Source organism: Sceloporus occidentalis, unplaced genomic scaffold (assembly GCF_023333645.1).
Source record: "Sceloporus occidentalis isolate IW3139 unplaced genomic scaffold, rSceOcc1.0.p SCAF_7, whole genome shotgun sequence".
NCBI lineage: Eukaryota > Metazoa > Chordata > Lepidosauria > Squamata > Phrynosomatidae > Sceloporus > Sceloporus occidentalis.
In genome coordinates, this window is record NW_028316987.1 from 23,948,170 (window position 1) to 23,960,826 (window position 12,657).

At 40.6% G+C, this 12,657-nt stretch overlaps 1 protein-coding gene across 4 annotated transcripts in view; it reads right to left on the reverse strand.

The window, feature by feature from the left end:
* The window catches only part of LOC149309404 (band 4.1-like protein 4B), a 147,598-nt gene extending 135,695 nt beyond the window's left edge, over positions 1 to 11,903 (reverse strand). For 3 of the 4 annotated variants that reach the window (XM_089532374.1, XM_089532377.1, XM_089532376.1), the window contains exon 1: positions 11,670 to 11,903. In XM_089532374.1, the coding sequence (XP_089388500.1) occupies positions 11,670 to 11,885 (216 nt within the window). In that variant the 5' untranslated portion in view covers positions 11,886 to 11,903. The remainder of the gene's footprint in view (positions 1 to 11,669) is intronic. The other variant, XM_089532375.1, reaches the window with a different exon arrangement.
* Between the last annotated feature and the right edge of the window lie 754 nt (positions 11,904 to 12,657).

Sequence of the window (12,657 nt, forward strand, 5' to 3'; positions counted from 1 at the left end):
ATCTCAAGAAAATCTTACAGTGTTGCCCCTTGCGTTTTACACCTGGGGGAATGGGGAATATACATTCTTATTCCTCTATGCAGCTGCTAGTAAAGAGGAGAAGAGGTATTTTGGATATTTCCTCCCAGATTCTTCCTAGATTTTTGTTGGTAGCCAGCAAAGAAGATTCAGAGATTAAGAGAAAGATACACTTACAGAAATGGGGCACTAAAGGGGAAAAATACGGTGGTCTCTCCAGATTCGCGGGCTTGGCACTCACAGTTTTGGTCATTCATGAGGCCAAGACTGTGGCTCCCTCCCTCCCTTACTGGCATCTTCCCCCCAGTGCTGGGGACTTTAATCAGAGCCCGGGCCACCCGGGGTTTTTAATTGGTCCCAGCAGCCATCAGGACTCTCTTTCCTAGCAGTGCTAGGGACTTGGCATGTACACAACCAGCCCCCTCCACCGCAGCCAATTGACATTTTTCAACCTAAGGGAGGGAATTTCACAAATAGTCAAGTCTCATTATCTCCAATGACGCCATTGGGGACAATGGGGCTTGAATATTTACGAAATTTTGGATTCGTAACACACACACCCCCCCGGGAACATACCCCCCGTGAATCCGGAGAGACCACCATACTAGCATCTTTGGTAAAATTATGTCTGGATCTTGGGTGAAGACCCTCTTTTTCTCCTGATGGACCACTAAAAGTTATCACTGTGTGCCTTCAAATTGTTTCCTACTTATGGTGGTCCTAAGGTGAATCTATCACACTGTTTGCTTGGCAAGATTTGTTGGGAGGTGCCTTTGCCTTCCCCTGAGGATGAGAATGTGAACTGCCCAAGGTCACCCAGTGGGTTTCCATGGCTGAGAAGGGGATTCTAACCCAGAAATTGATGACAGAATTATGCTGGAGGACCTAGAGATTCCTAGAGAAAACATTCACTAGCCATTCGAAGGTTCTTCAGTGCAGTTCTATTGTCAGTTTCTGGTGGATGTTGACCATAGAGTTACACAGCAAGACCTAGAGATTCCTAGAGATGTGTTCTCTTAGGGTGAAAAACAATGGCTTTTCATTTGCAGTTTTTACACTTTCACAAGGGCCCCACACCCAATAAATGAGGAGGCCCATTGTACTTGGCTTTTACACAGCATGTTGAGAAATGCCCACACTGTTTCATGCATATGAGCTCAATTATTAAAACTATTATTAACTTTATTGTTACCCCAACTTTCCCCCAAGAGTGGGACTCAAGGCAGCTTAAACATTTAAAATATTACAGTTAAAACATACAAAAAGTCAGTACTGCAACCAAATTAAACTATTAACCATATTAAAAACATGCTTTCTAAAAAAAGATTTAAAAGTTAAATAATACAATTTAAAACTCTTATAGCCTTTAATTCAAAAAGTCTGAATAAAAAGTCTTTGCCTGCTGACAGAATGACCGCAAGGAAGTTACCATTTCATTCTCCCTAGGGAGAGCAGATCAAAGGCCTACCCTTTGGGCAGCCACAAATAAGTCCCTGTCTTGTGTTGCAACTAGTTCTACCTGTGAAAGTGGTGGGACTTAGAGAAGAGCCTCTCCTGTGGATCTTAGATTCCAGGCAGGCTCATATCAGGAGATACAGTCCCATTAGACAGCCTGGACATAAGCCATAAAGGGCTTTATAAGTCATAATAAGCACTTTGGATTGTGCACAGTGGAGCTTTTGATGCAGAGGAGTTGTATGATCCCTGTAATCTTTAAAACATCTCCATAAGGAAGGTTAGCTCTGGGGCAGATGGAAAGTGGGTCCAAGAACAGAAGCCTGCTTAAGTTCATGTGCAGTCCAGTGATGCACAGCTGCATTGAGTAAATCCTACAGTTCAACTGAACCTCCTTACATTAACTGTGCAAGGAATTGCTAGCTTAGAGTGCATCTACACTGTAGAAACATGAAGTTTGACACCACTTTAAGTTCTGTAGCTCCATCCTACCAAATCCTGAGATTTGTAGTTTTATAAGGTCTTTAGACTCCTCTAGTGCAGTGGTTCTCAACCTTTGGGCTTTTGGACGTCAATTCCCAGAAGTCCCAATCAGTATGCTCATTGTTCAGGAATTCTGGGAGTCGAAGTCTCAAAAATTTAGAGGACCAAAGGCTGAGAACCACTGCTCTAGTTGCTCACAAAACTACAAATCCTAGGATTCTGTAGGATGGAGCCATGACAGTTAAAGTGGTGTCAAACTGCATTACCTCTACACTGCACTCCAGTTAGTTTATGGCAGATGAGGGTCAAGATTTGAACTGGGGATTTTCTGGATCGCTATTCCGTCTCTTCACCATGTTGCTACATGATCTCACACTAACCTGCCTCCCATAAGGCATGCACTGCTTGACCCAAAGAAGAAAAGCTCTCCGCATTTCCCACTGCTCTATAAAAGATTAGATTTCTGAACATGGTTGTATGATAACAGGTCAACAGGAACTAATGACTGCATTTACACCCTTTGCCCCTTGGGCATTTACCCTAAGGAATAAAAGGAATGAACTGACATCTGTGCCTGAACCTCTCATAGTACTTCTCTCCCCATCCCCAAATTCTAGGCTTAAGAGGATAGCTACTGCATTATTCAGTTTACAAGGAGATAAAATACTAAAAAGTACACTTCATAAAGACTCAAAATCAGAGGAAGGGACTATGAATCATTAAGTGGTCAAAACCATCACAACAAACATCTGAAGAAAAGCCTACCTCACATTAATATCTATGCATGACTTTGTAGCTTAAGGCATGGGAGAGTATAGTTTGGGTTCATGGGATCTACTTTACACTTTACTGGAAGCCCTGGATCCATCAATGGAAGCCAGGAGCAAAAACCATAGAATTAACAATCTCTTAATTGCATTTCTCTTCAAGAAATGAAGAGAGCGCACAGTCCTCCCAAACAAAGATCCACTCCTATCTGCTCGCCCTTCCTACATTTCTTGATTTCAGCAAAATAGCTGTGGGGTGGGAGTCAGGTCATTGAGACTATGGCCAAACAGTTGGGAGTCAGACATTGCTGTGAATCAGATGCCCACTCCTAGTTTAAAACATTTTGTCCCAGAAAAAAGGACAAGAGTAAGAGGAAAAGTTACAAAACGAAATGGCATAGTGTAATAAAATATCTTTTAAAGTGGGTATTTTGAATAACTAACCAAAATAAGGGACTTCAAGCCAAAAGTGTAACTGCTTATCTCTTTCCCAATCCCATGTTCCAGTCTCTCTTGGAACAGTGGTGGAGAAAGTGAGGTTCATGGTCCACATCCAGTTCCCTGTTTTGCAGCCTCCCAGTTCCCCTAGAGACTCCAAATGCGCCCAGAGCCCGTCTTTTAAAAAACCGGCCAACTCAAATCAGCACTAAAACACTGACTCCCCTTGCCTAGGTCCCCACCTACATTTCAGCCAATTCCCATAACTAGAAAAGATGCATCGGAAGTAGCTGGGTATTGGAAGTGATGGTTCCTACCCCCTCCATGACTCATCTCTACCTTGGACAACTGTAAGTCCCTGCATTCTCCTTTCTTATACCCTCAATTTTTCCACTTGATGCCAAAGGTTCTCCTTTTAGAACTGAATGTGTAATGACAAGGAGGGGACGTTTGTTAACTGGAGAAGCTAAACCAATCACCAAATCTCTTAAAGAGTTACAATGCAGCCTGAGAACCATGTTGAATTCTCCGATTTGAATGAAGGAAGATTTTAGTTAGGCAAGATGTTAAGACATTGTATTTCATAATCTCAACATTGATTTTGGTGGAGGATTTAAGTGAGCAATTTCCCTCACAAATTACAAAGTGTTAAATTACAAGCAGCTAACAAGTACACCATCACAATTTGACAATAGCCAAAGAACAACAGATCCGAGTTCTAGTCTACAAGATATAAAGGATCATAAGCATGAGTAACATCTGTACAATCTTGCTGGGCAGGGGGAGAGTATGTCACCAGACACAGTAATGAACAACTACTTTTGTTCTTAAAATCCCTTTATGACTTGGGAACAGGTATTTCCTAACGGATCTCATATGAACCTGTCAATGTTTTTAAAAAGATGCTCAACAGAGTGCCTCACCGAGGTCAGACAGTTGGTGACTAGTGACAGGCTATTTGGGGTGATGACACCTGAAGTGTGCCAGTCTCCTTGGAAACATATACAGTTGGCATATACTTTGTTATTCTTAAAACAGGTTTTAAAAAGAGTCTTACTTTATCAAGCTTTTAAGCATGCTGTATATTATGTTACTTTCGATGTTATGATTTGATTGACATTTTTGCTTTCACTGGTATTTCTCCTTTTAATCCTTGTTTCTGCTTTTACTGATTTTAATTGCAGAGCTTTTTTATGAGATGACTTTAATTTTATTTAACTGCTTCAAAAACTTTCACAATTAGCATATTTTTAAAAATAGAAAATGAAATGGAGATGCATACATCCACTTTGCACTGCCTAACTCGCATGAAATCACTGCACCTGGGAATCAGCCACCAGACAAGTTCCGCCTAGTAATTTATTTGCCCTACGGTGATTCCCTTGGGGCAGTCTCTTCTGCTTCAGGAGAATATTCTGGCTTCCCAGTAACAGAAATAAGTACAGTATGCCAGACCTACTTAAGAGAACTGCCCCCGAAACTTGAACACAAATACTATGATCTGAGTATCAATAGAGTCCGTAGCTCAGTTAACATTACATATAAGGTAAGGTGTAAATATTTTTAGCCCTACCCAGTTATTCATTATTTGCAAGCACAAGAGCTTCAAAGTTTTGTCTGTTTAGACTACAACTCCCAAAGATGTTTGGAACTATAGTCCTACAAGCTAACTTTCCCCCACTCTGGTAAAGGGACAGGAGACAGAGTATGCTCTGACGTCCCCTGCAGCCTCTCTTGTGTTGTGGAGAAAATCTGCCATGGAAATGAAACTGCAATTGGTTACAGAGCTCCAGGTTAAATTTATGCTGCAGAACTTCCTTATCAACATAAGGATGTTGTAAGTGGAAGGAGTGGACAGTGTCCCTGTTTCCCTCCACACTTACAAAGAACTGATAACTGAATAGGGCTCTAATCTGGTATGTGTTGGTAAGTAACAAATCACACACTTGTCTAGTAATTGACGCAACAGCAATAACCACTGCACTGTTAGTCTGATGTATATGAACTCTGCCGATGTTATCTACAAATGCTGCTACCAAAACCAGAAGATTACCTAGACTTCAGTCCTTGCACTTTTATTGGATTGTTAACCCCACCAAACTGAGACAGGATTAGTTCAAAGCAACAGGCACAAGACTCTTTATTTTCAAAAGCCACTAACACTAGAATTCAGGATCATTAATTGTATGGCAGGTAATCAGATTCTGTACCTATTCACATAAAACCCTGGTCCGTTTTTTTAAAAACCAAGGTATCACCTTGTTTCTGCTGCAATAATGTTAACAAATACCAACATTTGTTTAATGTTGCACTGGACTACATGTTTTCTTTTGCTTTTACTGAGAGCGATGAGTTAATAAGCACCACTGACTATGGCTGAGTTCCATATATTCATAGGTGATATTGGTCAGACTGTTTAAGAACTGCAAAGATAAAACCAACACTGTACAAAAGCACCAACACGTTAAAACACTTTCAGAGACAACAGAAGAGACACAAAAATGTCCTTTTAACTATTAAGGGATCGGAAGACGTGAAATATGAAACCCAACTAACATTCCAGAATCTAGGCATCACTCAGCGTCCCTGGTGCCCACACAAGGCTCTCCTGTACTCTTGGGAAGCCCACTGGTATGGGCAGTATGTGATTTGTTAAACAGTACAAACTAACACAACAATAGCAGATTGCCAGCCTCGATCCTTTCTACAACCCCTCTTGCTGGTGTAAACAACATGGGCACAGGCATGCCTAACTGTGGGCTCTTGCAAGGCCGACATTACACTTGATCCAAGGCCCAGATACAATTCTCCATGAGCAAAAAATTAACACCGCGGCTTCTAGCAGGATTTCAGCAAGCAGCAAGTAGTGTCTGGCAAGCGACAGAAATGTGCTCGCACTTCTAAAGGCACCGTCGTGACCAGGAAAAGCAAATAAGGCAGGGCTCTTTCCTCATCCGGCAAGTCTCTTAGGTCCAACCTGCCTCAGGCAAACATAATCCAAATGCGTATGTATGCGTACACAGTACGCTCGAGCAAGTAAGACAAGAAAATAACTCTTGGCTGGCCTCAGTTTGTTGTTTTTCCTTGCAAGTATTGCTACAGGTATGCCCCTCAGGGAGAAGGAGGGAAGTTAATGCAAAACAGACAACAAGACCCATGTCTGTCTCCAGGCCTGTCTCTGAAGGTGGAGAGGCAAGGAGAAGGCAACACTATCACCATCTGCTCCCACCGCAACTGGGATCATAGGAAACCACACAAAAGGGGCAGCGTTAGAGCTGGAGCTGAAATCATGCTGTGATCGAGGTTGTGTGGAAAGGATGCCACACATAGGTGCCTCTGGAGAATGGGCCAGGGGCAGCTGCCGTATGTCCAGTACAACAACACCCCAAATCCACAAAACAGGGATACCTTCATGGGGACAACCAAACTGCACAAAATCCAGGTTGCAAGCTTTTGAAGCTCCAACAGCTGCTTCAACAGGCAAAGGTGTTAAAAACATACAGGAGGGGAAGAAATAGGATGTTTAAAAAATTATGGTGTCATTCACAAGTCTGCATTTAGTGAAGAATGTGTTTGTTTTGAGTTCAGATGTTGTGTTCATGCCGGCCGGGCCCTCCTCCTCCTTCTGGCCATGGGGGGGCGGGGGGGGGAGTGTCCAGGAAACAAAAAAGGAAAGGTTTGAGTCCCATTTGCAAGGCAAAAAAGAGATACAGGAAGGTCCCTCGAACAACACCTGAACTGAGAACAGACACATCTTCCTCCACCAAAGGCAGGCTTGTCAATAACAAAGTCATAATTAGATTTTTGTGGGGGTTTTGGGCTATGAGGCCATGTTGCAGAAGAGTTTATTTTTGACATTTCACCACCATCTGTGGCTGGCGTCTTCAGAGAATGCTAGCATGGAAGAGAGTGGAGTATATATATATATATATACTGTGTGACCCTTGATTTCTGCTGGGGTTTGGCTCTAGGATCACCCATGGATAACAAAATCCGTGGATGCTCAAGTCCCATTAAATATAATGGCATAGCAAAACAGCATCCCTTATATAAAACAAAAAATCAAGGATGCTATTGGAATTTATACTCCGTCCCCCCCCAACATTTTCAAACCATGGATGCTTGAATCAGTGAATAAAAAATCAGTGGCTAAGGAAAGATGACTGTATACTGTTGGTTGAGAGGAAGAAACGTCAGGAATAAACTCTTCTAGAACATGGCCTCATAGTCCAATAAAGTCACCAAAAAGCTATGGATGCCGGTCGACCGTGAAAGCCTTCAACTTCACAAAGTCGTAATTGTCGCCCCCTCCCCATATGTTTTTTTTTTTTTAAACACTTGTGTCTGATGAAGAAACCGGTGGTGCTTCGAAAGCTTGCATTCGGGTTGGCCCCACAAAAGGTATAACTGTTTGGTGGTTTTTGGACGGTATTGTACCATGTCCATTGCCACATGGCCAACACATCTACTCCTCCAGGCAATGGCATACGGACTGCGCCAGGTAATACCACTTCTGCTCAAACACCTGTATTTGCTTTAAGAGATGGTGGGAGCGAGGCGAACCTCAGCAGGAGAAGAAAGGAAGGGCCCCAGAATATTTTGAAAGTTAACATTTCAAAATTTCAATTGAATTTTTAAGAGGAAATATTAGATATGAATGGAAGGTAAGAAGGTTAAAGTATGTATTTGGGGGTAAGAGTATGTGTGTAAAGGATGGAGATAGGTAGGATGGAGAGGTTGAGAGGGGAGAGAGAAGGATAGGAGAATGAAAGAGGGGATGAATAGGGGAAGGAGGAGTAGAAGTGGGATAAAGTGTAAATAAGAGACAAGAATAGGAAAAGTAAGGAGTGAGAAACAAACAAAATAAACAAGCTTCATTTATATACCGCTTCACATCTCCTAAGCAGTGTCTAAGCGGTTTACAACTGTAAGCTAAGAGAAAGAAAGAAAGAAAGAAAGAAGAAAGGATGAAGGGTATGTGAGAACGTAAGCTATATAGTTTAATGTTTGTATGATTGTTTATCGAGAGAGGATATACCTTATAAACGAAATCAATAAAGAAATATTTTAATTCTTTTAAAAAAAATTGACCTTGTATTATTCGTAAGACTGTTTATTGAGACATATTTTATAAATGAAATTAATAAAGAAATATTATTTTTAACAAATGATGATATTCTTTTAACTTTATCTTTAAAAACATTACCTTTTTTAACCCCCATCTTCACTGCGCATATGTAAACACATTTAGGTTTACGCATACGATATTGTATTCTGAAGGTATAATTTTAATTTTGCTCGTTGTTGAATACGTCACGACTGATTGGGCGGCATTTAAATAAACCCTATTATTATTATTATTATTATTATTATTGTGACATTCAGCAGTATGGGCATATATACAGTCCTCCCTCCGTTCTGGTGGTTTTCATACCCGTGTCCCTCACTTATGCATGAGGGATGAACGGAGGGGGTGTGGGCCTGAGGTGCATGCGTCAACTCCTGTGGCTGTGCCCCTATTTACAAGCCAATGGGGCTTGAATATAGGTGTGCGGCTGTGGAAGCGCACCCCAATGGGGCTTGAATATAGGTGTGCGGCTGTGGAAGTGCACCCCAATGGGGCTTCAATATAGGTGTGCGGCTGTGGAAGCGCACCCCAATGGGGCTTCAATATAGGTGTGCGGCTGTGGAAGCGCACCCCAATGGGGCTTCAATATAGGTGTGCGGCTGTGGAAGCGCACCCCAATGGGGCTTCAATATAGGTGTGCGGCTGTGGAAGCGCACCCCAATGGGGCTTGGATATAGGTGTGCGGCTGTGGAAGCGCACCCCAATGGGGCTTGAATATAGGTGTGCGGCTGTGGAAGCGCACCCCAATGGGGCTTGAATATAGGTGTGCGGCTGTGGAAGCGCACCCCAATGGGGCTTGAATATAGGTGTGCGGCTGTGGAAGCGCACCCCAATGGGGCTTGAATATAGGTGTGCGGCTGTGGAAGCGCACCCCAATGGGGCTTGAATATAGGTGTGCGGCTGTGGAAGCGCACCCCAATGGGGCTTGAATATAGGTGTGCGGCTGTGGAAGCGCACCCCAATGGGGCTTGAATATAGGTGTGCGGCTGTGGAAGCGCACCCCAATGGGGCTTGAATATAGGTGTGCGGCTGTGGAAGCGCACCCCAATGGGGCTTGAATATAGGTGTGCGGCTGTGGAAGCGCACCCCAATGGGGCTTGAATATAGGTGTGCGGCTGTGGAAGCGCACCCCAATGGGGCTTGAATATAGGTGCGCGGCTGTGGAAGCGCACCCCAATGGGGCTTGAATATAGGTGCGCGGCTGTGGAAGCGCACCCCAATGGGGCTTGGATATAGGTGTGCGGCTGTGGAAGCGCACCCCAATGGGGCTTGGATATAGCTGTGCGGCTGTGGAAGCGCACCCCAATGGGGCTTGAATATAGGTGCGCGGCTGTGGAAGTGCACCCCAATGGGGCTTGAATATATGGGAATCTCCATTTTCATGGGGTGGTTTGGAACAGATAAAAACAGAGGGCTGACTGTATATATGGGAATTATGCTTTACGAGTGACATTAATATATAAATAAAAATATTATTGATCATTATTAATAAAATAATAATTCATATAATAATAATAAAATAATTATTTAACAATAGTTTATTAAATTATATGATTAATAATAATCATTTATTAAATCATACAAATAAATAATAATAATAATAAAAACAATTTATTAAATTATATAAATAATATTAGTAATTTATTAAATTATACAAATGATAATTAACTATAATAATTATTCAATTATATTAATAATAATTGATTAAATTATACAAATAATAATATTAATAAAATTGATTATTAATATTATTATTTGTATAATTTAATAATTGATTAAATTATACAAATAATAATATTAATAATCAATTTATTATATGAATAACTAGTAATAATTGATTAAATTATACAAATAATAATTAATGATAATAGTAATAACTTATTAAATTATATGAATAATAATAATAATTGATTAAATTATACAAATAATAATAATAATCAATTTATTATGTGAATAACTAGTAATAATTGATTAAATTATACAAATAATAATTAATGATAATAACTTATTAAATTATATGAATAATAATAATAATTGATTAAATTATACAAATAATAATATTAATAATCAATTTATTATATGAATAACTAGTAATAATTGATTAAATTATACAAATAATAATTAATGATTAATAACTTATTAAATTATATGAATAATAATAATAATTGATTAAATTATACAAATAATAATAATAAATTTATTATATGAATAACTAGTAATAATTGATTAAATTATACAAATAATAATTAATGATAATAACTTATTAAATTATATGAATAATAATAATAATTGATTAAATTATACAAATAATAATAATAATAAATTTATTATATGAATAACTAGTAATAATTGATTAAATTATACAAATAATAATTAATGATAATAACTTATTAAATTATATGAATAATAATAATAATTGATTAAATTATACAAATAATAATAATAATCAATTTATTATATGAATAACTAGTAATAATTGATTAAATTATACAAATAATAATTAATGATAATAACTTATTAAATTATATGAATAATAATAATAATTGATTAAATTATACAAATAATAATAATAAATTTATTATATGAATAACTAGTAATAATTGATTAAATTATACAAATAATAATTAATGATAATAACTTATTAAATTATATGAATAATAATAATAATTGATTAAATTATACAAATAATAATAATAAATTTATTATATGAATAACTAGTAATAATTGATTAAATTATACAAATAATAATTAATGATAATAACTTATTAAATTATATGAATAATAATAATAATTGATTAAATTGTACAAATAATAATAATAATAATCAATTTATTAAATTATATGAATAACTCGTAATAATTTGTTAAATTATATGAATAACAGTAGTAATAATTGAATAAATTATACAAATGATAATTAACGATATTGGCAACGATTTATTAAATTATATTAATAATATTTATTTTATTTTTTTATTAAATAATATTATTAATAATATTAATAATTTAATGAAGTTATTAAAGACTAATTTGTTATTAATAATAAATAAAGCAAGATTAGTGAAGGCTGTTCATGGGGTGAAAGGTGAGGAAGAGGAGGAAGAGGAGGAGGAGGAGGAGGGAGGTGAATGGGGCCCTTGAGAGCAGCCCAAGGGGAAACTCGGAGGGCCCTCATCCTTCGAGGGGGGCTGCTTCGGAGGGAGGCCCTGTGGCTGCCCCTGGAGCCCCACAATCCCGGGGGCGCTCCGAGGGGCGCAGGGGAGGCTCCTGCGGGAGTCCAAAGGGGAAGAGGAGGGAGGCGGCGTCCTTCATGCAGCAGGTGCCGAAGGGATCCGGGGACTCGAACCAGGGCCGTCCCGCCCCCTTGGCTCCGCTACTCACGGGAAGCTCCACCGTGACTTCGGTGCCGTCCAGGAGCTGCACCCGGCAAGGCAGCGCCCCTTTCCCGCCCGACACCGCCTGGATGTGAGGCACCGACGCCGAGGCTCCCGCCGCCCCGGGCTGCGCCCCGTCTCTCTCGTCCCCTTCGCCGCCGCCTCCTCGTCCGTAGCGCTGCATCGACCGCCGGCCGAAGGTCCTCCGGAGGAAGCGCAGCATCCTGAGCCGCCCTCCTCCCCTCCAGTCCTTGCCTTCCTTGGCTCCTCTCTCTCTCTCTCCCCAGCGGAGCTCCGAGGAGGAGGAGGAGGAGGACGAGGAGGGAGGCGCCGCCGCCGCCGCTGCTGCCTCAGGCGGAGTCTCTCTGCAGCGACCCCTGGCGGCCGCCTAGAGACACACAGCAGCAGCAGCAGCCCCAAGTTGTCAGGGAGAGAGAGGCCAAGGGAGGGAAGGAAAGGGCCGCCTCTGGGAGGAGGAGCAGGGACCCAGGGAGGGAAGGGGAGGGAGGTGACTCCCCCCTGGACGCCCTCCTGGCCACTCCTGCCCTCCTTCCCTTCCTTCCCCACCTCGCCTCCCACAGACAGACACACAACGCACCGCCTGTGATGCAGCGGCTGGAAAGGCCAATGCGATGCTAGGCTGCGTCAAGAGGAAGCTAGTACCTAGATCGAGGGAAGAAGGCTTGTAGAAGCTTTTGAGGCTGTCACTGACAGAAGTTGGCAGCATGGGCTTGCCTCGGCTTCAGGCAGAAGGAGGTTTTGGTAGACTCAAGGCTACTTCCTTATTGTTATTATTATTATTATTATTATCCTTTATTTATAAAGCTTCCTCAGATGCATCTAGTACCATTATTATTATTATTATTATGTAGAGAGATCTTGTGGCACCTTTGAGGCTCACTGGAAGAAAGAAGTTGGCAGCATGAGCTTTCATAGGCTTCAGTCTACTTCCTCAAATGCATTTATTATTATTATTATTATTATTATTATTATGT